This window comes from Phyllostomus discolor, chromosome 7, assembly GCF_004126475.2.
Source record: "Phyllostomus discolor isolate MPI-MPIP mPhyDis1 chromosome 7, mPhyDis1.pri.v3, whole genome shotgun sequence".
NCBI lineage: Eukaryota > Metazoa > Chordata > Mammalia > Chiroptera > Phyllostomidae > Phyllostomus > Phyllostomus discolor.
Genome location: NC_040909.2, coordinates 17,976,413 through 17,999,879, shown reverse-complemented (window position 1 = coordinate 17,999,879; position 23,467 = coordinate 17,976,413). Strand labels below are relative to the sequence as shown.

Below are 23,467 nucleotides of genomic sequence, written 5' to 3'. Positions count from 1 at the left end.
AGAAGAGTAAAAAACAAAAAAAGCAAAAGACAAAAACACCCAAAGCAAAACAAAACAAAACAAAAACCAATGGTGAGGGAATACTCAGAGGATGAAGAAGAAATCAAGACCAAGTAGCTTCCTGAGAAGGTTGGAGTGAAATACAGGGCAGAAAGCCAGCTAAGGTCGGGAGTTGCAAAAGGCCTTGACCTCAGCAGCGGGGCAGCAACTAGTGACACATAACACAACAGTGTCAGCAGCGCGGAGGGCCGGACGCCTGCATGCTAGAGAAGCACACGGTTGGCACTTATGTATGCCGTAACTCCTCAGTATGTATGATATTCTTAAAGGACCTGAGAAGACTATTATATTTAGAAGGTATTTATCACCCATCGAAATTTCGATTTCCCCACCATAATGGTCCTTCTTTTTTCCCCAGGAAATATATGCAGGCGAATCTTGCTGTTCATCACCCACACTCTCTGGTTTTCCCTGTGAGCTCATTTCTTATGTTTATTGCTATCTCTGTGGAGTGTTGCCCATGTATTTCATACTCACATGTAAATTCCTGGTTTTCCAAAATGTCTTGCCTAATTATTACTGCCATTGTACATGTTGCTTGGATTCTGGTTCCAGAATGGAAAGCAGAGTGCGCAGGTAAAGGACACAATGGCCAGAGGGCCAGTGGCCACATCTAGAAACAGGAGAAGGAATTTACTGTTCAACAGATGAAAATGAAGGTTACGATACAAACTGCAGCGCGTTTTTCACCCGCACTTGATTATTGAATCCTTTTAGTGTGCACTTACCTGGTCAGAAAATAGCTATTCCGTTATCTCAGAGTCTTTTGAGCCGAAAGGAATTACAGGGTTTTCAATTCATGAAAGAGAAAAGGGAGACTCAGAAAACATGCTGGTGCAAAGTTACAGTTATTTACCTACTTACAGTAGTTTAGTGAAGTAGATACAAATGTGACCACCGTAATCCATGATGAAAACCTAGTTTCCACGTAGCCTATTTTTTTTTAACTAAAAATGTCATCGGCTTCTTTCATTGGTTAAAAGCACAAAATGTAACAGGCAGAGGTCTGTTTTAAACAAATTAACAAGCTGTGTTTTTTCCCCCAAGTCAGATGCATACACACTACAAAAAAATAATGTGTGAAAATGTACACAAGGAGTTGTATCCTGCATTAAGAGAAACAGCTATTGAAACAGAAATTAATACAATAAAGTCTGCAACAGATTAGCAGTTTTAAAAACTGAGTCTACAAACGCTGCATGGCACTAAGCAATACTATACTTCTAGATATGAAGGAGAAACTTGGTACATTTTCTTTTTTAGCAAAAATGCTTTTCTAGAAAAGCAAATCAAAACAATGTCATCAGCAGACCAAGGAGGCTACAAACTATTTAGCAGAGCTACAATTTCTTGTATCTCAGATAGAAAATCCTATTTATCCAGAATTAACTAAATCTCAGGACAAAACAGGGACATGTAACATTTCTTAACTTTTCTCGGCTTCTTCCCCCTTCCCCCTGTAACTCCACGTAACTGTGTAAAAAGGTGGCTGCTTTTCGAATTGGCCCCAGTAGCCTGTTCTTGTTTTACTTTCCAAGATGAGATGTAAAGTCATTTGCAAGCCTTTACATAAAAGGTTTTTATATTCACCCTCAAACATTTATTTAGTCCCCACCATGTGCGAGGCACTGCATTAGGTAGGTCTTCTAAAACATACTATACGAGGGGATGAAAGATAATTTCTGGTTTAAAAAGCCAAATTAGGAAAATGCAATATTTATTAGGCACGTGTAAGATAAAAGGCACTAGCTGGCGCACCGCTCTGCAAGCCTTAACATTTCTGGGGGGCTCAGTGGATACCAGTGTGATGCTAAGAGAGCTGGGTCAGGAGTTTAATTCTTTTTTTTTAAAGATTTTATTTATTTATTTTTAGAGAGGGAAGGGATGGGGAGAGAAAGAGAGACAGAAACATCAATGTGCAGTTGCTGGGGGTCATGGCCTGCAACCCAGGCATGTACCCTGACTGGGGATCGAACCTGCGACACTTTGGTTCGCAGCCCGCGCTCAGTCCACTGAGCTACGCCAGCCAGGGACAGGAGTTTAATTCTTGACGGCTTTGTACGAGGAATGTTCACTCTGCCCAGCCACATCTAAGACCCAGTCAGTTAGTTCTGCAGTGGAGGGGAGTGTGGCTGGTAGAGCTGCCGGTGGCCTATTGACCACACAGGACGGGTGAGCAGAGACAAGAGGCAGGGGGTGGAGGTCTTCAGGGTGGGCTCTCAGAACTCTCCCCTCCACAGTAGGTACCAGGCAGCTCGGGGGACTGGGGCACGGGACATGGAGTCGGCTCATAGTGAAGCAGAATTCGTTTGGGGGAATTAACACTTTTTCCCACTTCTGATGTTTCTTTCGAGGTGCAGGGAGTTCGAAACAGAACACTTCCGGCATCTTTCTACTCTTTCCTGTCTCTGCCCCAGGAGAGGTGACTTACCTGCCAGCGGACCTGGGGGAAATGAACTGAGTCTACTGGCCTCTTGCATTTACCTGATGGCAGCTGGCTGCGCGCAGGGCGTGTGCATGCTGCTGTGACAGTGGATTTGTCTGCCTGATCCAGGTGTTCAAAAATAGGAACAGCATTGGCCTAAAGGTACAAGCTACCTCATCCAGCCTAGTCTTTGTCAGCAGTGGAGGCGATATTTTGGCACCAGCCATGTCTCCAACCAGCTCGGCCCGTCTGGCGTTCTGTAAGGAGACTCAGGAAGCCAGAGGGGCCTCTCACAGGGGCCGAATCACTCCACTGTTGCCGGAGCAGAATGGGACCGCTCGTAGAATTGCCATGTCCTGGAACATTTTCGGGTGACTCAGAAGGTAAAGTCCAGAATCCCTGGGAATCCCGTGTCCATATACTACACCTATTACTTGAGCTAAGAAACATGGGTGTATTTGAACAAGGGAAGGGTGGGGGGACCTCCAAACATTGCCTAGGACAACGGCGAGGGCTTGTGGCTTAATTCATGAGCTGCGTTGTCAGTCATGAGATCAGCAAGGTTGTGTAAACACAGGACTGGGCTCAGCCTTTTGAGTCCATCCCCAAAGGGAGTAAACATTTTCTTCTTCTTTCACAGGCACCCTGCCCCCTCTCTTCTGAGCTGGGCTAGTATGGATGGTAAACTTGCCCTGACTTTCTGATGGAACGGAGAGCCTGGGGAAGGGGCCCCTGGGCCCACAACCGACTTCCTGAAATTGTCCTTTCTGCAGTCCCTTGGAGTTTCTTTCCCGAGGACAACAAAGGCAGTCTATTTATCGATTTCAGTTGCCACGAAGGGACCGACCTCAGAAGTGAGGCTATTTTCCTTAGCTACACGTTTCTTTGTGGGTCTAATCTTGTATCGCACGGTACCAGGCCAGCAGCAGCTGGGCCGGGCACAGACCCTGCTGCAATAGTTCCCTCGTGGTAGCCTCCTTGCATAAGACAGGTCGTGGTTAATTCAGCTTAGAAACGGCACGTCCCTTTCAATCAAAGAGAAGGGCTGATTCTGTTGTAGCACCACCCTCTTCCCTCTCAAGCAGGGATTTGCTTACTTTGATTCTGAGATGTGTCCGATAAAATAATGTCCCCTGAATAATCTCTTTCCTGATCATTCCCACGTGTCAGGGTGGTTGCGGGTACGGCAGGGGAGAGTGTGTGGAACACACTTCATTGTTGGCCGGAAGTGCTGTTGTAATCGTGGTCGCTGCTGTTGTTCGCTCCCTGGGGAAGGGGAGACTCTTGGGGCTGGAGCCCGCCTTTAAATTGGGAGTATTTGTGTTTCATCCAATCCGCTCCCCTCTCATCCCTTCCTGTCCCATCCCACCCTAGAGTCCACAGATTGTATGTTTAAGTTCAAGGTAACAATTGCGTCCATTTCTATTTTGAATTTGATTTGCTATCTTCTGGCACCTGAACTCCTGGATCCCTCCTTTGTTTTGTCTCTCCTTTTCCATTTTGAGGGGAATCTTCAAGTTCTGATGCTTCTTTTCAACAAAGATACATGCTTAACTTATTCAACTTTCCCTTACGCGGCAGGGAGAGGCTGGGGAAGGGGGTGTCTTGATGTCTTCTACCCAGAAGTCACGTGTAGTTTTCTGTCTCTTTTTCTTAAGGCAGTTCCAAACACACCGCATGCGTGCCGATGTCTGAAAAGGCTGTAAAATTAAAGCTACGTGATTATGAATGCTATGAAAAAGGTTTTGACAACTTTTGGTGGCATTTAATTCAAGTTAAACTCCTCTCATTCAAAATAACAAGCATAATGTTACTTATTATGCAAATGAGGTGGCAAGGCAGATGTTTTTCATCCTGGTGAATTCCCTGGAGATTAATACACACAAAAACCGAGCAGGGGGGGCCCGTGTTCGACCTGGAAATCTGAGCAAGGGTTAAGCAACAGGGAGGCTGATTCCTCCGGAGCTGCTCTGTCCAGTCGGGGAGCCAAACACCGCATGACCGGGCTCACGTTTAAATCAGTGGAAATGAAACAAAATTAAAAATAAAAGTTTCCCAGGCACGTTAGCCATAATTCGTGTGTTCAATAGCCACATGTGACTGGTGGCTGCTGATGGAGGAGCACAGATACAGAAGATCTCCGTCATTGGGGAAGGTTCCACCGGACAGTTCTGCTCACCACAGAAGCATTAACATAGAGCAAGGGGTGCTCGCAGACTCCTCTGATCAGCTGGGGCTTTATCCGCAGGGTTTGTGGAACCTCTCAGCCTGCAGGTAGATGTGTGAAGAGCCCAGAGACGCAGGAGTTGGGATCAGGTGGCTGCTAGTTGAGTGCCACCTCCCCATCTCATGAGGATCCCCTAGAGCTAAGCTTCTCCGCCTTTGAATGTGTGTACATTTTGTTACAGAGCACAACAAGGGGGGGCCTGGGATGATCTACTATTACTGAAAAAAGCCCCCGGGTCCGTCATGTCCGCCACCAGAGGAAAGACGTCTCTCAATGCCAGAGATTCGTGAAAAGGAAAGGAAATGTTTATTTAATGCTATACAAACTTAAAGTAGTGACCTAATGTCTTTATCAAAAATCCCAAAGTCCCTTAAAACACCCACAAACAGACGCAGTCCTTTCTTCCCTTTTTGCCCAGTCCAGAGTACCGTATCTCAGGAAGGGAAATAGAAGTCCATGGCTCAGACAGTCCTCTGGTTATTCCCAGTTAGTACTCCGTCTTGACTGGGAGACCTCCTTGGGTTCCTGGCACCCTCAGCTGTGTCGCCGGGATCTCTGCTAAAACCAGGTGGTGGTTCCCCCTTCTAAAGCTGCAGGGGTCCCTCCTCTGGCAAAGGCACGTGGTCCTCTCTCCCAGGGCCACGGGAGTCCCCACTCAGCCAAAACCGTGTGCTTCTCTCCTCAATGGCTGCCGTGTCTGGGTTTAAATCCCCGCGCCAATCTTCCTCTGCAGCCCCATTTCCGACTTCTCCTACACTCGGCCACTCTTGCCCTCAATCTGCTGTCTTTTCCAGCTTTTCTGGTCACCATCGTGGGTCTGGGCAAGTGTAACCCCATGTCATGGAGTCAATCTTCTCCGAGCTCCCACGCAGGCGCTGTAACTCAGGGGACCTGCCTCCCCCAGTCCCATCTTGGGGGGGAGGTCCCTTTCCATCCCCCTGACCTAGAGCATGGCCATACCTATTTAGCATATCTAAGTGACCAGCCAAAGGCTATAGGTATGCTAAATGACCATGCCATGGATTAGCTGCAAAGCTGCCCTGCATGTTCTTGCTCTGTGTGCCCCTTGCCCCAACTCACAACTGTGGGGAAAGGAGTGAAGACACCTTCAAGTCTCCTGGACACCTGGAGTTCTGGACCCCATTTCAAATGCCCATTTGGGGTCCTCCTTCTTGGCTGTACCCTGTAACAATTCACTTGGAGATCTCAGAGTGCAGAGGCGGAGTCAGTAGCTCTGGGGTAGGCCTGGCAGTTAGCGTTCATGCCTGGCTTCCAGGTGAAGCTGCTGACGCTGGTCTGGGGACCACCCTTGGAGACTCACTGATGTACAGTGCTTTTTCCCAGTCTTGGCTACACATAGTAACCACCTGGGGAGGTTTAAAAACTAATGATGCCTAGATTGCACCTGCAGAGATTTGGATTTAATTTGTCTGGGGTGTAGTCTGGGCATTAAAGATTTTTAAAAGCTCCCAAAGTGATTAAAATTTGAGAACCATCGGCGGTGATAAAGCAAGACTATGAAATCTGAGGACCAGAAGCACTGGCTTCACCTGGAAGCGTGTTAGAAATGTGGAGACTCAGGCCCAAACCTTGTGCTACTGAACCATCACCTGCATTTCCACAACATTCTCCAGGTGATTTCATGTACATTTAAGGTGAGACCTGCCGCCAGATAACTCTTTAAAGTCATAATGTATCAACCTATGTACACGTGCTCTCTTGAAATCCTTTTGTTTATTTTTCAAGAAATCCTTTGAAAGGTAGTAAGTTCTGTTAGTTCCTAAAAATACTGGGGCATATAACTTGGCCCACACTTACGTGAAACCACTGAAGGTATATTAGACTGTCATTGCACAGATGCAACCTTGGCAGTGTCTGCTTGCTTTGTTGTAGGAATGTAACAATAACCCCAGCAGAGTGGAAACTGGATTTTCAAGTCTAAGTAGAAGGTCAAGAATAGCCAAGTTTTCTAGGAATGACTTTCACATGTTTGCATAAAACTTATTCAAGATAAAGTGCTATTCCCTTTTTAGGGGAATGCTTTTGATTTTAGAAAGCTCTTATGCTTCTAGTTCATTACCAGGGATCCCTCACAGACACATTCTTAATTCATGTAACTTTTCATTATGCAATGATAAGATCCTGGGGGGGGGGGAGGGTGGAGAGGGACTCTGATGTCTTCACACACACACAAAAGTTTCTGAGATTGCATTGTCTGCATCAGTCTTTCTGAGTAGTATTTTAGGGGAGCAGTACCAAAGACAATTATAGTGTTGAAAGGGCAGCTATGTGATGGGTCAAGGCAGTGCTTCTCAAACTCCAGTGTGATAGGAAGCACTCGAAGATCTTGTTAAAATGCAGACTCTGATGAGTTAGTCTGGGGTGAGGCTTGAGACTGCATTTCTAACAATACATGTTGTGATGCTATTGGTCCATAGACCACATTTTGGGTGAGATGACTCTTCCAGGACACCTTCTAGTAAATACTCCTCTCAGTGATTCAAAAAAATCCAGTGGTCTGGGATAAGCAATACACTTTTTCTTGAAAGTGCTGATTTGCTCACTTGGATCATCTAAACAATAGACATTAAAAGGTCAAAATTAGTCAGAGACCCGTCATTAATTGAAAGCTAATCGGGAAATGAAGTCATTTAAGGCAAAAGCAAAACAGTAACACAAATACCTCAAATGACGACTAGGGCAAGTTTTTCAAAATGTTGCAAGCTGTCTGTATGCTTGAAGTGGCAATTTGCATGCGTAATTAGGTGCAATCAACAGTTTTGAAATGTAATATATTTTCTGAGTCCATATTTACTTATGATGGATGCAAAAAAAATTTTCAGTGTCCCCCAAAAAATAGAAGGGCAGAGAAAGGAAAATATTTGCATTTAGCAATAGGAATCTTTACAAGCACATGCCTAAAGTTAGAACAAACATAGCTGAAGTATTGTATCTTTATTTTGATTTAATCTTCATTTAAGCCTTAAAGAAGTTCACAAACACATTTTGGAAGTAACAAGCACGGAAGAAGGACGACTCACCAGTCAGCTGTTCCAGCGCCTGTGCGAAATGACATGTAATTTTTTCGTCCTACACTGTAGAAGGGAAATTCAAAACTTTATTGCACAAAACACCATTGACTTTCTGCCTGCCTTCAGAAGGAGCAGGAAGATACCTTTGATGATACCAAGTATCTCTTAAAGTAATTTATATAAAACAATTAATTAAACCAGCAATTTCTTCTTCCTAAACCGAGGCCTTCAGACGGGTGCTCCTGGAGAATTTGTGTTATCTTACTATTTTCAGCATAGCAGGCAGCGGCTGTGCAGTGCTCACTATGCCCTAGGGTGCTTTGCTAAGCCCTTTATACAGATAATCTAATTTACCAATATAAAATAAATACTATAAGAATTGATTTATTACCATGTACTGAGGAGGAAATAGAGATTAACTAACTTCTTTAAAGGCACATAGCTCTCTATTTATTTTCTTAGCTAGCACATTACTGCATAAAGGGTCATAATGTCATTTTAAAAGTATAGTGAATCTCAGGCTCATTTTATTTTCAACAAGTTCTCAATTTAGACAATGAGCCTGAAGTCTAGCTTTTTAGAAATTTTGAAGGAAAAGAGACAGTAATGCCATTCCCAAACTTTTTTCTTCCTAAAAGCATGTTTACATTGCATTATCCAGATTGGCTGTCTACCCTGATTAAATTAAAGTGGCAAACAATTTCTCTCACTTACAGGCAGCGTCGGAGACTGAGAGATTGAGTCGAAGGATAAAACCCAATAATGAGTGCCTGTGTGACCGAATCTACTGGGGCAGTGTGTCTTGATGTGCAAAAGTTGTCTTAAGTTAATGCAAAGCAGTCGTGAGATGAACAATGCAATTTTCTACTTTCATTAGGCAAGTGTTATCTGTGATACATTATATGTTGGGGGGCGGGGGAAGCCACCCTCTGCTAGGATATGCATGAATTGTTCATTTATCTCTTGATCCATCTGGGGGCATTAGGGAACTCAAAGCCCAGAACAATGGGCTTTATTTAATATTGAACAGGTTCTTAATGGCCCGCTGTTCCTCGCCGTGGCTGCTGGAAGGTCCCTCCTGGCTGTGCAGAGTTGCAGTAACAGTTCCCGCGAAGTTGTAAGCCACTCCCAGGACCAAGTGGTGTTAAATTTAGAAGTCATCCTGATCACCTGACTGTCGGTGAGCCCCGATTTCAGAATTTCCAAGTCAACCCTTGCCATCACTATCTATCTATATTTATAGACGCAGATCACCGCCTGGCCTGGGGTCACCTCCGGAACCTCCTGGAGACCTGCCCTGCTGAGGACGCCCTTCCAGCACCGGAGAGCTCGCCACTGGGGAGCGGCGGCGGCGCCCAGCTGGCGCCCACCCCGGGGTACATTGCAGTAAATGCCTGGCAGTAGTGACTTTTCGCTTCTCCCTCCGCCTCGCACGTCGACCCTCCACTGCCAACCTTTACGCCAAACTCCGGCGCGCTGCGAGACTCGCGTCCGCGCCATCCACGCGGGGCCCCACCCCTTCCCGGCTCCAGCCCGCGTTCGGGCCGGAGGCGAGGGTAGGTCGATTTCCTGCCCGGAATTTGCGGCTGTCTTCTTCTTTTTACTCCAATTCTCGTGCCGGGCTGTGTGGAGCGAAGCCGGCGGCGGCGGCGGCGGCGGCGGCGGCGGCGGAGCGAACGGAGGATCCGGAGCTCAGACACCCACCCACCCGCGCTCATCGGAGTGGCTGACCCCGGAGACACGCTCGGCCGCGGGAGGGAGAGAGGACGGGAGACCTGGGCCAGAGTGGAGGTGGGGGTCGCCTGCGGTTGGGGGTGGGCGCACCAGCCACCAGCTCTCCGTATGCTCTTCTCCTTCCAGTTCTCGCAGCCACCACCTTGCACAGGTCGGAAGACCTTCCTTCCCTGGGCTCCTTTGCGTCGGGGAGAGGGCAAAGGTGAGGGGTTGGCGCTGGGTCAGCGAGCGGGGATGGCAGATTGCACTTGCACCTGACATTCCTATTCCTGTCAGTTTCGCCTGTCAAATCCCCGCGATCTGGTTTGTTCTTCCTGTAACTTTGTTCAGAGGTTTGGAGGGGAGGGGAACGCCGAGGGGCCCTAGGAGAGACTAGAAAGCCACGAAGATCGGGAGGCCGGGCTGGAGAGCAAGCCCCCGAGCGGCCCCGGGGCTGGGCGCCCGGCTGGCAGGCTTCGCCTCTGCCGCCGGGATGCGCTCTGCTTAGCGGGACTGCCGGGGGCGCCTGAAGGCCACCGCTCCAAGGACAAGCGGCCGCCCGCTCCTCGAGCTCCCCGGCCGAAGCGCCGCCAGTGCCCGAGCCGAGCAGGCGAGCGGAGCTGCAGGGAGCGCGGGGAAAAGGGTGGCGGGAGGGAGGGCGCGCGGAAGGCGGCCCCTCCCCGGCGAGCCATGCGTGCCACGGGCAGCTGAGGAGCCGCCGGGCGCCGCTGCCAAGTCTCCGCTTCGCTTTTGTCTTGCCCTCCAGTGAATGGGAAGATGGAGATGGATGTTGAGGGAGTTTCTCCGCGCCCGGAGCCCATCCCCCGTTCCCAGGGGGCTGGCGGAGCCTGCCAGGCGCCGCCACAGCAGCCCCAGCCCCAGCCCCAGCCGCAGCAGCAGCAGCTGGCTCAGGATGAACTGCCCGGCGAGAGTGCAGGCGCTGAGGACAGCGACGATCCCGAGGCGAGACCCAGCAGCGAGAAAGGAGAGAGCAAGGTAGGTCCACAGTGTTGGCGCTGTGACACCTTTTGAACAAAAACCAAGGAGCTCTAGCAGTGGCTGTCACTTTAAACCCTCCGCTTCCCCCCACCCCTTCCTTCATTTGTGTGGTGGTGGGGGCTGCAGATGTGGGCAAGGCGTGCGATTTAAGGCAATCGATGGGCGATAGTGACTTTCTGAACTGGAAGGCGTGTGCAGAAGTCTGCCCTGGTTTCCGCCTTCAGCGGTATGTGCAGAGAAAAGTCTCCGGTACGTGCGATGTGATGCCAGGGTAGAGCCCACACCTCAGGAGAGCGGTGTCGAGAGACCTTTGCTTTCCACACGGTAGACCCGAGGCTTATTTGATGATCTAGGTCAGGGGGAAACCTATTTCCTCAGGAGCTGCCAAGTGGCTTCTGAGACTCCTTAGAGGGAGGTGACATCACAACCTAAAGGTGACAACAATGGGAGCAAAGTTTGCCTCCTCTGTAGAATGGAGATCGCTGCTAACACAGCTCCCAACTCCAGGTCCTCCTCCTCCTCACCGGGCACCCTCCTTCCTACCTGGAAAGTAGGGACCAAGTGCCTGGCCACAGATGAGCCCTGCTGTGTCATTGTAGACCAGGGGACAGCTACTACTACTTGCTGTGGAAAGAGAAGTTCTCCAAGAAACTGGATTCGAGTGAAAAAAAAAAAAAAAGGTTCAAATGCTATTTTCTGGTGCTGTTGCTTCTTCTGTTGGGAAAATTGTGAAGTAATAGGTGAAATAGCACAGGAGATAATGCCTTGGTAATGTTATTAGAGTGTATCTGTTACACTTTGTGTCTGAGGACAGTCTTCGTTCTCCATACACACTTGGAGTTCAGTTTTGTGGAAGCTAGTGTTGTTGAGCTGCGTCTGTGTCAAGTGTACACATGCATTTGTTAACACATTTTGAAACAGGCTGCTAGCGTTGGGGAAAAGTTGGTTCAACAGCTCAGAATCTTGGGACCAAAGAAGGGTCAGTCCGTGGTCAGCACTTAAGGAAGTGCACAAGAAAATAGTCACTTCTGCTGGCTAGAAAAGAATTGCACGTCATGGAGTGCCCCTCCTAGGAGTTCGCCCTGGTCCCTGTTGGACCTTTCTGCTAGTGGATGGAGCGAGTATCTGAAACGTACCGGGATCACATTGAGTGTTGCTGTTCTGCCTTTGGAGACAGGCTGACTGCTCACGTTGGTACTTGCTAATGTTCAAAACTGTTTTGCATACTGAAACTGAGCTAAGGATGGAGATTGTTGTTTATCTACCAAAATCAATATTGTAATTTAAATGGCAGTCTACCAAGAAACTGGAATTTCAACATATTCTAGACCGGACCCAGGTGCCTTACAAATGCATACAAGATTTACATTGTAAAAGCTATGATGAATTTTAATATTCTCATATCCTCGGCTTTCCAGTCGCTCTCTCTTGATTTCATGAATATTTAATTCTGTCATGACTGCATATTTACTACTTTAAGTGACTGTCTGCGCTTAGTTTTAGGAAATAACCATAACTGAGCATCATATTACCTAATTGCACGATAAGTCTCTCTTGCAGAGTAGGTGTGGGGAAATAATTAAAATATACAGCCAGTGCTGCCATTTCCATATTGTTGGTTCGTATGCCCTGAGCATGAGAAATTCCTGTCATCAGCAAAAATCTGGGCCTGTTTGTCTCCCTCGGATGCATCATGCAGACTGTCTAATGTTCTGCCGGTTGTGAGCAATGGGGAAGGCGATGCACTACAACCATTACAGCAGGTGAAGAGAGGACTGAAAGCCGGTTGATTACAGTTCGTTAATTAGCGTGTTCAGATAATTGAGTATTCCACTGATGTGATTTGCTTTATGTTTGTCTGCAATTTCTTGAGGTGGAAACAAAATACTACTTTTTTCCTTCCAGGTGTTTGCCTTAAAACATGATCTTGCATCCTTCTCTTAACCCAGAAATCAGCTGGGTTTAACCCTTTGCTCGTCTCTGGTCCGTTCCTGGAGTTTCTTCCAAGAGTTTGAGGGCGGTTGCTGTGTGGCAGACTTGAATGACTCTCTTTGTCTTTGATGGATACTAAGGCGGCTTACAAATTGATTTTCCTTAGCAAATCTTGATGTCATTAGTGGGGAGGCCTTTGGGTGTCTAACCAAACTATTCTACTAAAATATAAATGAAAGACAAATGGGGATAAAGTGGAATGTGGTTGTTACCAAGCTGGTTGGCGTGAGGTTCAAAAATGTGAATTTGGAATAATTGTTATTTATCTAAAAATCTTCCCCCAGCAAGGGTACTCTAAATAAGGTATCAGTGGATATTAACACCCCTTCCTCCTGAAAGTGTCAGCAGAGTAATGGCCTTTATTTACTTTTTTTCAGAGTCTGATTTGGGGCCGTGATTTATTCTTACCCCAGCTGTCTCATTGAAAAAGAAAGCAGAGCTTAGCGCCTGATCGGCTTGTCTCCTGAATTGCAGGTTCACGGCCGTATGTCTTCAGAGAGTCTCTGAAAATAGGAAGAAAGGTTAGAAAACTGGATCAGTCAAGGGATATTTTACAACCCGAGTTCCGTGATGTGACTGGCGCTCTCTGTCCCTAGAATAACAATGCCCGATTCCTCTCTAGCAAGTACTCTTCAGAGAAACGTTGAAGCCGCTACATGCCGTGTGTGTGTCATGCCAGGAATTGGAGAAGACCTTAAATCGACCATTTATTCCTCCTCGGTGTGTTAAGGCAGGTTTTTATTAAACCCTTATGAAAAGCAGTCTCCCATCCTTGCAATGGCATCCAAGGACAATATGGTGGCCTCCTTTGGGGACCCAGTGAGATATTTCCCCACCCATCATCTCAAGAACTCCTTCCTCATATTTGAAAAGAGGTTTCTAAACTGGACAAAACTCTTTTCTTCTAGTCTTACAGATGGAGATGAAATGGTCACTGCCCTTGAATGAGAGACCTTCAAATCCTTGAAAGTCTTCTCAACCCCGAGTTTGATCATTCTCCAAACTTTCTTGCAGAGTTTTCTGTAGGCCTTAAAGATTCCATCCTTTTAGTGCCTCTTAAACCCCTTCCAAAACACTTTTCTTATGCTAAACAATTCTTGGGTGGGTAGTTCTGAAACTTTGGAAAAGTCAAAAAGAAGTTCTCTGAGTTGAGGACCAGCATCCAGGTATCTTACTCCATCGGTGCTATCAAGTTACTTACACAAACGTGTGAATTCTCCCCCTGGTCTCAGATGAGTGGCACAAATGATTCTTTCTTGTACACAAATGTGTGAATTCTGCCCCTGGTCTCAGATGAGTGGCACAAATGATTCTTTCTTGTCTGCTTTAGCTTCATTTCATTCATATGTACTTTTTCTTCCCCTCTCTTTCTCTCTCTCTAACACACACCCCCACTCACCACCTACCCAACACCACACACCATGAGGTTTTATGTCTATTAACTGTGTGTGTTTATGACCCAGATATGAAGTATTGTGATGACATTCACTTTTTTGTTTAGCTCTCATTTAAGCCTTGGCTTGCAAGTTACGTTATTCTGGGTTTTGGACTAGAGAGACGCTGCCACCCTACTACAGGTGCGTCACCGATGGACACGACTCCAGACGCTCCCCTCAGCTGCCTTCTGCCAGCGACGCTGTCCTAGCTGTCGGTCTTACAGAGGGTGCTGTAGGGAATTTCTTACCCAGCCTGTCCAGCACATTTGCAAAAACCTTTTATTGTGAAATAATTTTAGATTTATAGAAATGTTGCCAGATAAGACAGAGAGTTCCCATATATTGTTTATCCCGTTTCCCTTAATGTGGACCTTCCACTCATTGTACGTATGTGGCAATGAGGACATTACTGCTGGTGCGACGCTGTTAGCTGAATTTGCCCAGTCAATTTTTGTTGAGCAAATGTGTAACACATCGATGTTTTCCGTTCTAACCTTTCGTAGGGTTTAAGACTTTGTTCACATCTGAAAGGCTCTAGGAGAGAATATTTAAGAGCCAAATTTAACTTCAGGTTAACTAATCCCGTCTTTTTTCTGGGTGGGCAGATGCAGCTTGGGAAGTACAAAGGTGGAGGTCCCTGGAGCTTCGCATCACACAGCGGTGAGCCCCGTGAGCCTTACCGCTTTGGCAAAGCTCACGGGTGCTGTTGACTTATGGGGAGTGAAAGTCTTTTTTATTTTATCCTGAAAAACATTCCCGCTCCAGGTAAGATGGGGTTTGTCAGTGCGCAGAGGACAGCAAGGTCTCAAGTGGCAATAGAGGAGAAAAGGCAATTGATAAAATCAAGACAGTTCACTTTGATGCCTGACCCCTTGGGTGTTTGTTCCTGGCGTAAAAACAAATGGAAGCCCTTTTGTTTTTGCATTGTGTTAGCCCAGGTACCTCTGAGTCCCAGCCTGGCAGCAGAAATTTGCCCATGCTAGGTAGGGTGTCATTGTGATTTGTGACGCCCATTGTGGTAGGGTGGCTTTCTGATTAAGAGTGAAATCAGAAAGACTTGCCCTTGATCTTGGCTCTTTCACTAGCTGTTAACTTCAGATAAAAGAGTCTAACCTTTCTAAACCTCAGGGTTTTGTTTTCTTTCTTTTCTGTAAAATAGGAATAATTACAAGGGCCTACCAACGTAATGCTTATTGTATGTCTTGAATGAGATAAACGATATCGAGTTCTTGATTCAGCGCTTCCCAGGTACTTACTGCTCAGTAATTGTTAATAATAATAATAATAATTGTGATTATTGTTATTACTGTCATGGTCCATGGTTCTGAAAAGGAGAGTGAGTTGGGACTCCAAGTTCCCTTAGAGTTTTCAGTGGCCCAGAGGCCTGGGGGGCTGGAAGTGGTACAAACGCATGGTTCTATAACCAAACCAAGCCGGTATTCAGTGACCCAGTTTCATCCTGCAGGCCTCGAGGTGTTCACACATGTTTTCCTGGTGAGCAGGAGGACAGGAAAGAGTTACATTTTATCCGGACTTGTCAATAGACTGCTCCTCTATCATCAGGATAAGCCAAGGAATACCAGGATGGAAGGCCCCTACTTCCCAGCCCAGGCCCCATGAGTACACGCAAGACATTCATAAAGCCAGCAGATCAACCTGCTTTAACACATCACAGTTATGGCTTCTCGGGCGGGGGGTGGATGGCCACTTTTAAACTTTAAAAAAATGATTGAGCTACAGAAATATTGTGTTCTTTAGGGCTCTTTGGTTGCAAGCAACAGAAACTGACTTTAATTTGAGCAAAAACATATTTTATTGTAAAGTAGTAAGGCAATCAGAGAATCGAAGGGAGATGATGGCACAGCTGGTTATTGGGCAGCCAGGGAAGCTCAGAAGGCCTGAGGAGCAGAAAGTGGAGAAGGGTCCCGTTAGCGCTCTGTCATGGGAGAGTAAATCCCAAGCATTTCTTTGCCCTCGTGTCACTGCTCAGGTGCCAGAGTCCATGGAAAGGGTATCCAGTTGGCCTTGTGTGGGTCATATCTCTGCTTCTCGGTCAGGGAAGGGTGGCCATGTAAGCGCAAATAAAGAATAATTAAATAAATAAAAATTTCAGAATAAAGTAGCCTTTCTTGAGAAAGAATAGGTACTAGCCTTCACCCAACAGCACCTTCCAAACCCTACATCCCTGCTCAGTATATCCCATGCCATGCCATGCCATGCCATGCCATCCCATCCCATCCCATCCCATCCCATGCCATCCCATCCCATCCCATCCCATCCCATCCCATCCCATGCCATCCCATCCCATCCCATCCCATCCCATCCCATCCCATGCCATCCCATCCCATGCCATCCCATGCCATCCATCCCATGCCATCCTGTCCCATCCCATCCCGTCCCGTCCCATCCCATCCCATCCCGTCCCATCCCATCCCATGCCATCCCATTCCATTCCATCCCGTCCTGTCCCATCCCATTCCATCCTAATTGTACCCCATTCCATCCCATGGGCTTTATTGTCCTCACTGCCCTGTGGACTGCTGTGCACATATGCACTGGGGCTCTGGGAACTGCTGTGGGCCCCTCCCCCTCATACATCCAGTTTGTGATTATCTTTTCTCACAGGTGTAGTCTTGGCAGAGTTGATCGAAATCAGTTGTAGGAAAGATCCGTTTTCTTAGACCAGGCTGTTGTCTTGTAGTTTTTTTTAAAGCATTCTTGAGCTCAGCCAGAAATATAACTGGAGGCAGCCACAGGAATAGCAGCCTTGCTAGTGTATTCTTTACAGGTGGGACCACATGACACATTTTTAAAGGTAGAATGTTGACCTGTCTAATAGGTGCCGAGGGAGATGATACTGTGGGACCCATGGAGACACCAGCCAATGAATGACTCCCTTTTCCTTGGTTTGCTCCCCCAGTAAGCAGAGGCATGGGGCACGGCCCGTTCATGCCTTGAACGGCCCTGTCCCTCCGCCCTGCCTGAGCTTCCACCTCCGTCTCTTTCCCAGGCTAGACTCCCCATATTTTACAACCTGTTTTCTAATTTCAATCATATATCTGTTTAAACAACAGGTAAGTACATTTTAAAACATTTATTAAAATATCCAGGACTCTTACTTAGCAGGTACATGTTTGAAAGCCAGCAGTGCTTTTCTAGCACCTCACAGGTCTTCACTTAAATTCCTTTTTTTAAAATTTTATTTTTCAATTACAGTTTACATTCAGTATTATCTTGTATTCATTTCAGGTGTACAGCATAGTGGTTGGACAGTTGCATACTTTACAAAGTGTTCTCCCCCCATATTTCAAGCCCCACCTGGCATATCACACATATTTATTGCAGTATTATTAACTGTGTTTCCTATGCTGCACTGTGCATGTCTGTGGCTATGTTGCAACTGCCGATGTGTAGTTGTTCATTCCTTCACCTTTCTCACAGTCCCCGGCCTCCCTCCTCTCTGGCGAACGTCGGTCTGTTGCTATGAGCCTGTTTCAGTTTTGCTTATTTGTTTATTTTGTTCTTTAGATTCCATATATAAGTGAAATCATGTGCTATTTATTACGATCTAGTTTCTTTTTAAAGTAAGATTTATGGGCCTATAAATTACAGAAAGTAAAATTCACCCCTTTTAAGTATACAGTTTAATGAGTTTTGACAAATGTATGCAGCTGTGTATCTACCGCCCCTGGCAGGATGTGGGATGTTCCCATCACCTGCACACAGTTCCTTTGGGTCTGTCTGTAGGCAAGCCCCTCACCCCACCCCAGCCTGTTCCAAAATTTCATAAAAATGGGGTAACAATGTATATAGCGTTGTGCATCTGACTTCTTTTGCTTAATGCATATATTTAATGTTCACTCATTTTGGTGTCTCACTAGTTCCTCTTTCTCACTGAGCAGCATCTCCTTGTATGGATGTACCACATCTTGTTTACCTGTTGATGGACGTTTGGGTTGTTTATGGATGTTTCACTTTAATGAGTAAAACTCTTATCAACACATTATTTTTGTGGATACACATTTTATTTTTCTTGGGTGGATCCCTAGCAATGGGACTGCTTGGGTATGGTACATTTAACCTCAGCGTCAATGCATGATAATTCCAGGAGCCGCACGTCATTGTCAGCACTTGGTGTTGTCAGTATTTTTAATTTGAGTAATTGCCGTTGTGTAATGATATCTCATTGTGCCTTTAATTTGTATTCACTCATGGTGATGAATACCTTTTTATGTGCCTGTCTTCCAGCTGTATGTTTCTTTGGTTGAAATGATGGTTCAAATCTTTGGCCCGTTTTTTAAAGAATCAAAATTGGGTTGTGTATGATGCCATCTATTATTCATACATAGGTTTAGGTTTCAGAAACCCTGGTGGGAGCTTGAGGAGATTGCAAAGCAAGGGACATTCTGAGTTTTCCTTTCTCTGGGGCTTGTTGGTGGACCAACCTCTCCTGAGCATTTACCATGTGCCAGTCATGAAGCAAGGTAGATTCACACTGAGTGATCTCATTTTATGCTCCACAGCAATCCTTCGAAATAACTATTACAAGTCCTAGGGTCACACAGCTATAGGGCAGAGGAGGAATTTCCATCTGACCTGCCCCACTCTTTTTACTCTTTCCCCTTCCTCAGGTGTGACTCAAGGACTGTTCTCCACAACTCACTGGTTGGTTTCCTTGCCCAAACTGCTTGCCCCTGCTCTGGGTGTCTTAAAAGCAGCCCACAGGTGAAATAACACTCTGGCATTGACATGCAAATCAGGACGTTGAGCTTAAGGCAAAAGAGTGATGAATGGTGGCAGAAAGAGACCTGCATTGGGGTGAGCTCCCCACGCAGTTTGCAGGTGATGGGTTATAGAGTTGTACAGTTGAGATCCGTGTTGTTTTATTAACCAGTGTCACCCCAATAAATGCAAATGAAATGAGAAATGAAAAAGAAATTTGTCATTTTAAAAAATGACAAAGCAAGCATATCTATAAACATTGAAAAAAAGAAAAAGTGTTTCCAGTTTGATTTCAGTGGTAAAAAAAAAATCCTATCCACTTCATAAGGTGGAACAGGGAGAATTCTCCAGAGAAGTAGAAGGTTTGAAGTGTTCACTTACATTCAGTACCCAAAGATGTCCGTCTCTTTCAGCTGAATTGCGGTGCTTTGGTTACCCAGAGGGCCAGGGTAGGGAGAACCCCTGGGAATAAGATCTCAGTTCCAGCTCCCGTTTTGTTCCTGCAGGCTGTGAGGACCTTGGGTAAAACGTGTAAATGTGATGGTTTGGATTCTCTCATCAGTACGGATTGTGGATACCACACCTGAGCTCCATGAAGACTGAATGTTCAGGAGGGTAACCATTTCGGTCAGTCCCAGGAAACCCTCGGTCCCAGGCAAACTGGGACAGTTGGTCCCCCTAATTACAAGGTTCATTGAAAGTATCTGGACCATTACAGACTCTCAGGAGATGAGAGCCGTCACATTTGAATGTGCTTTGGGGCATTCGGTCCATGAGTCGGAAAATGACTCATGGCATTTCAGAGCTAATGAGGCTCCCTGAATGATTCCAGGTTCCCCAAATTGACTTAAAAAACAGTTCAAAGCAAGGCTCTGGATGTGAACTGGACAAGCAGCATTACCCTTCTGAATAAGTGGCTGTCGAACTTTCCAAGGCAGCCTCCCAAGGGTTCCGACCATGAAGCAAATGTGTTTTATTTTCATTTTCTAAAGATTTTATTTATTTACTGTTAGAGAGAGGAGAAGGGAAGGAGAAAGAGAAGGAGAGAATCATCAATGTGTGGTTGCCTCTCACATGCCCCCTACTGAGGACCTGGCCTACAACCCAGGCATGTGCTCTGACTGGGAATTGAACCGCTGACCCTTTGGTCCAGAGGCCGGCACTCAGTTCACTGAGCCACACCAGTCAGGGCCGAAGTAAGTGTGTTTTAGACTGCTAGCTGAGTCTCCCTGCCTCACTTTGGGGTGGGGGCCTGCTTTCACTGGCAGGACAAAAAGTGTCTCGATATGTAATTTTTTGGAAATTGCATAGTTGGTAGGGTTGCTAAAGATTAGACTCAGTATTTTCTATGGGGCTCTCAGTTGGGAAGACACTGCTCTTGTAGACAGTTAATAGGACTTGGGTGGCATGACGGAGCCCTGGCTCTGTCCTGCTCAACTCAGGCCCTGGATGAGTCACATTTTCTTTGAGCCTCTGAGTTGTCAGCTGTGAAATGGGGATAATCTTGCCTTTCTAAGAACTGTCTAGCCTGGAAGCTCAAATTCATTAGCACATGGGCAAAGCCTTTGTGAACTCTTATACAAGTCTGAGTGTGTTTGTATGTGTCTGTGGTTTTATTGGGTAAATGGGGGTTTCTCCCATTGTTTTCTGTATCCTTTGATACAGAAAATGAGCAAAAAAGTATCTCAGTAGAGTTAAAGGTGGTCATTCCATCACCAGCTGACCCTGATAGCTTGCTCTCCAGCCCCTCTGCCTTGCTTGCTCTTTGAATAACAGTAATACTGAGTTTTGGGTTTGTTTGTTTGTTTGCTTTGTTTTGTTTTAAGGTTTTGGAGTTCACCCTCCCAGAACCTTGGCCTAATGCATTTACTTTGCCTGGGCTGCTCTTCCTCTTTCCCCTTCACTTTCGTCTCACCCACTAATTCCTACTCAGCCTTCAGAATTCACTTCCACACCGCAAGCAAGCTTTTCCTTACTTGAACCCTGCCTAGCCCATAAGGACCTCTGCTGATAGGGTATCACACATTCTTTTTCTTTTTTTAGTCTTCACCAAAGGACATACTTACTGATTTTAGAGAAAGGGGAAGGGAGGGAGGCGGGGGGAGAGAAACATCGATCAGTTGCACACAACTGCACTGGGGAGAGAACCCACGTGCCCTGACTGGGAATGGAATCCACACTCCTTCGGTTTACAGGACAATGCTCCAAGCCACTGAGCCATGCCTGCTGCGTCATATCTTCTTAATTGTGCAGTTAACTATTTATTGTAAGTCATGAGGATAAGGACTGGGTCTGTCTTTTCACAGCTCATTTCCAACCCTCACATAGCACATGACATGTAGTAGACCTTCAAATATATTTTTGTTGAAACAATTTTGGTATGAATATCCATTTGACAATCTTTTACTCAGTACCTACGTTCTGACCCCAGGATGGCCTATGAACTTCTGCACCTCACATTCTAGTGGGAGAGACAGATGCTAAGTAAGTAAACCAGCTTAACAAATGCAACATATAAATAAACAACTAAATAAATAATCTGACAGGAGTAGCCCCTTGGTTATCTGGCTGCAGTAGTGTATTTAAATCCCCTGCCTAACCATATGTATATGAGAACATTAATTCAGAGCAGTCGATAAATAGCCACAATCCAGTCTATTTTCTAGAACTGTCATCTCATGGCCTTGAACCTGGCCGCCTCCTCTACTGCCCTCTACATCCTCTCCAGGGTTGAAGTTCCCCTCACCATGTTGGCATTGGGAACCGACAGCACAGGTGCCACCAACTCAGACAACGATAATTAATCACAGCACTCTTTCCCAACGAGTTAGCGTTGGCTTTGGAAGCAGCCTTCATTAACAATCAGATGGGCTGCAAGATGAAACCATGGCACTGCCCTTGCCTTAGGCATACAGCTTCTCTGAGACTGCCTTCAATCTGGTGTGGACCAGACATTTGGTCTCCAGAACTTCCCCCCTCAGTTTCTAGGACATTTCAGTTTCAAGAGACACATGTGGCTATTTAAATTAAAGTGTTGTTAAGATTAAATAAAATTAAAAATTCAGTTCATTTGAACTAGTCATACTTCAGATACTCAAGAGCCCCGAGTTTAATGGCTACCGTGTTGAGCAGTGCAGATACAGAACATTTCTTCTGTTGAGGGAAGTTCTGTGGGACACGGGTATGGACTATGACGTCACCTCCCCTGCCTGCCCCAGCCATTGTTGATTGAAATCTCTCTGAGATGCTCTGAAATGAATCCTTCCACGAGGATGGAGATCTTACAACTTCCCTGGGGTTTGCTTAAGGTTCTTGGTGAATTACTTGCAAATTGTTTTTGAACTACCTATATGGTTGCGTAGAAAGGCTGCTTGGAGCAATCTGTCATTCAAAAACTTTGGCTACTGGTGTTGCTATTTTTCCTGAGGTGTTTCAGTGAATCTTGGTGTTTGTCTTTGGCCATTCCAGAGAACAGTGTCTGGTAAAGTGGTCCAAGAGATGGCCTTACTATTATCCTAGTTCGGAGCTTTTATTGGTGGGTAGTTGAACCGCTGGCTGAAGCACCGTGGACGACTCCTCTTTGCCATTTACTACTGATTGTCTTCTCACCGAGGGGATCACTAGGATAGCACTTGTCAGAATACACAGGCAGAGAACTCTTGCCAAAAGCCCAAATCTAACAGCATCACACAGCCCCTGTACGTGCTTGCAGCAACACAGGGAGTGATTTTCAAGTTATATAATGGAGAAGGAGTACTCAGGGGCGAAGTTTCACCCTGAAGGTTTCCTGTTCTTACATCCCACTTGCTGGAATTCCAAGCACATTTTGATTACTATCTGTCTCATGTCTGGATACATAAGAAAAAGAGAGGATGTGGCGGGAGGGAGTCTGATAATAAAAACTACCCTCAGCCCTTTATATATTCCTTTTCTTACTCATGCATGAGAAAGTGATCATTTTTAAGATTGGAGGAAGGACTGGGGAGTTAATCCTAAAAGAGTCTAATGTGGGATTTGCTGTGCCATTGTCTAGCACGTTCCGGAGTTACAGGAGTGTCAGCGGGGGAAGAGATGGGAAAATGGCCCCAGGGTGGATTTGGCGAATTTCCTCCCTGTGAGTTGGGCTGAAAATTTGAATGACACCTACAAGTGATTTAAAACTCTTTAATTTACACATCCAGTTAGCTGGAGGGCCCCCAGGCACCACATTCCGCACGTATGGGTGCATGGAAAAGATGAGAGTGAAATCTGTGAGCTCGCTTTCCTCCAGCCCAGTTGGGGCGGACAGCCCGCACCGGGGAGTGAGAATACAGGTAGTGGAAGAGAACAGTAATCGGGAGAGAAGAAAGACATATGGCGGTGCCAATACCAATGACACCTTTTTGGTATTTTTAATGTGCTGGTTAAACAAATACTAAGCATACAGAGGTACATTTGCCAAAAGTTAGAATTGTAGCCAAGGCAACCACAATTGCCCATTAGTCATCGCCTCTTTATTTCTTTGTGTTTGAGCTAAGGACAGGAAGCCGGAGCTCATTTCAGAGTCTTGTGCACCCGGGAAGGTTCACTTTTCACCACTGGGATGTTGAGGATGAAAAGATGGGATTGTAGTATTTGTGACATCAACAGCTTCAAGCAACTGGAAACCTGGAGGAGAGGTGCAGGTACAAGGAGCAACGTGGGCTGTTGATCCCTGGGGGCCTCCTTGCCTTAACCATTGGGTCTTTCCATTCTCACTAGTCAGAAATGTGTGTGAATTACAGTCTGTATGTTGATGGAATGGAGGCACTCTGCTCAGAGTCACAGCCGAAACGCTGGACACCCACGTGTCCATTTTTACTTCTGCTTTCAGCTTTCAGGC

General features: G+C 46.2%; 1 protein-coding gene across 1 annotated transcript in view; it reads left to right on the top strand.

Moving 5' to 3' along the window:
- The first annotated feature begins 2,710 nt into the window (after positions 1-2,710).
- LOC118501813 overlaps positions 2,711-23,467 on the top strand; it is a 164,447-nt gene continuing 143,690 nt past the window's right edge. Inside the window, exons 1-4 of the mRNA XM_036031511.1 lie at positions 2,711-2,856; positions 9,063-9,300; positions 9,377-9,680; positions 10,224-10,453. Coding sequence (XP_035887404.1) covers positions 2,711-2,856; positions 9,063-9,300; positions 9,377-9,680; positions 10,224-10,453 — 918 coding nt within the window. The remainder of the gene's footprint in view (positions 2,857-9,062; positions 9,301-9,376; positions 9,681-10,223; positions 10,454-23,467) is intronic.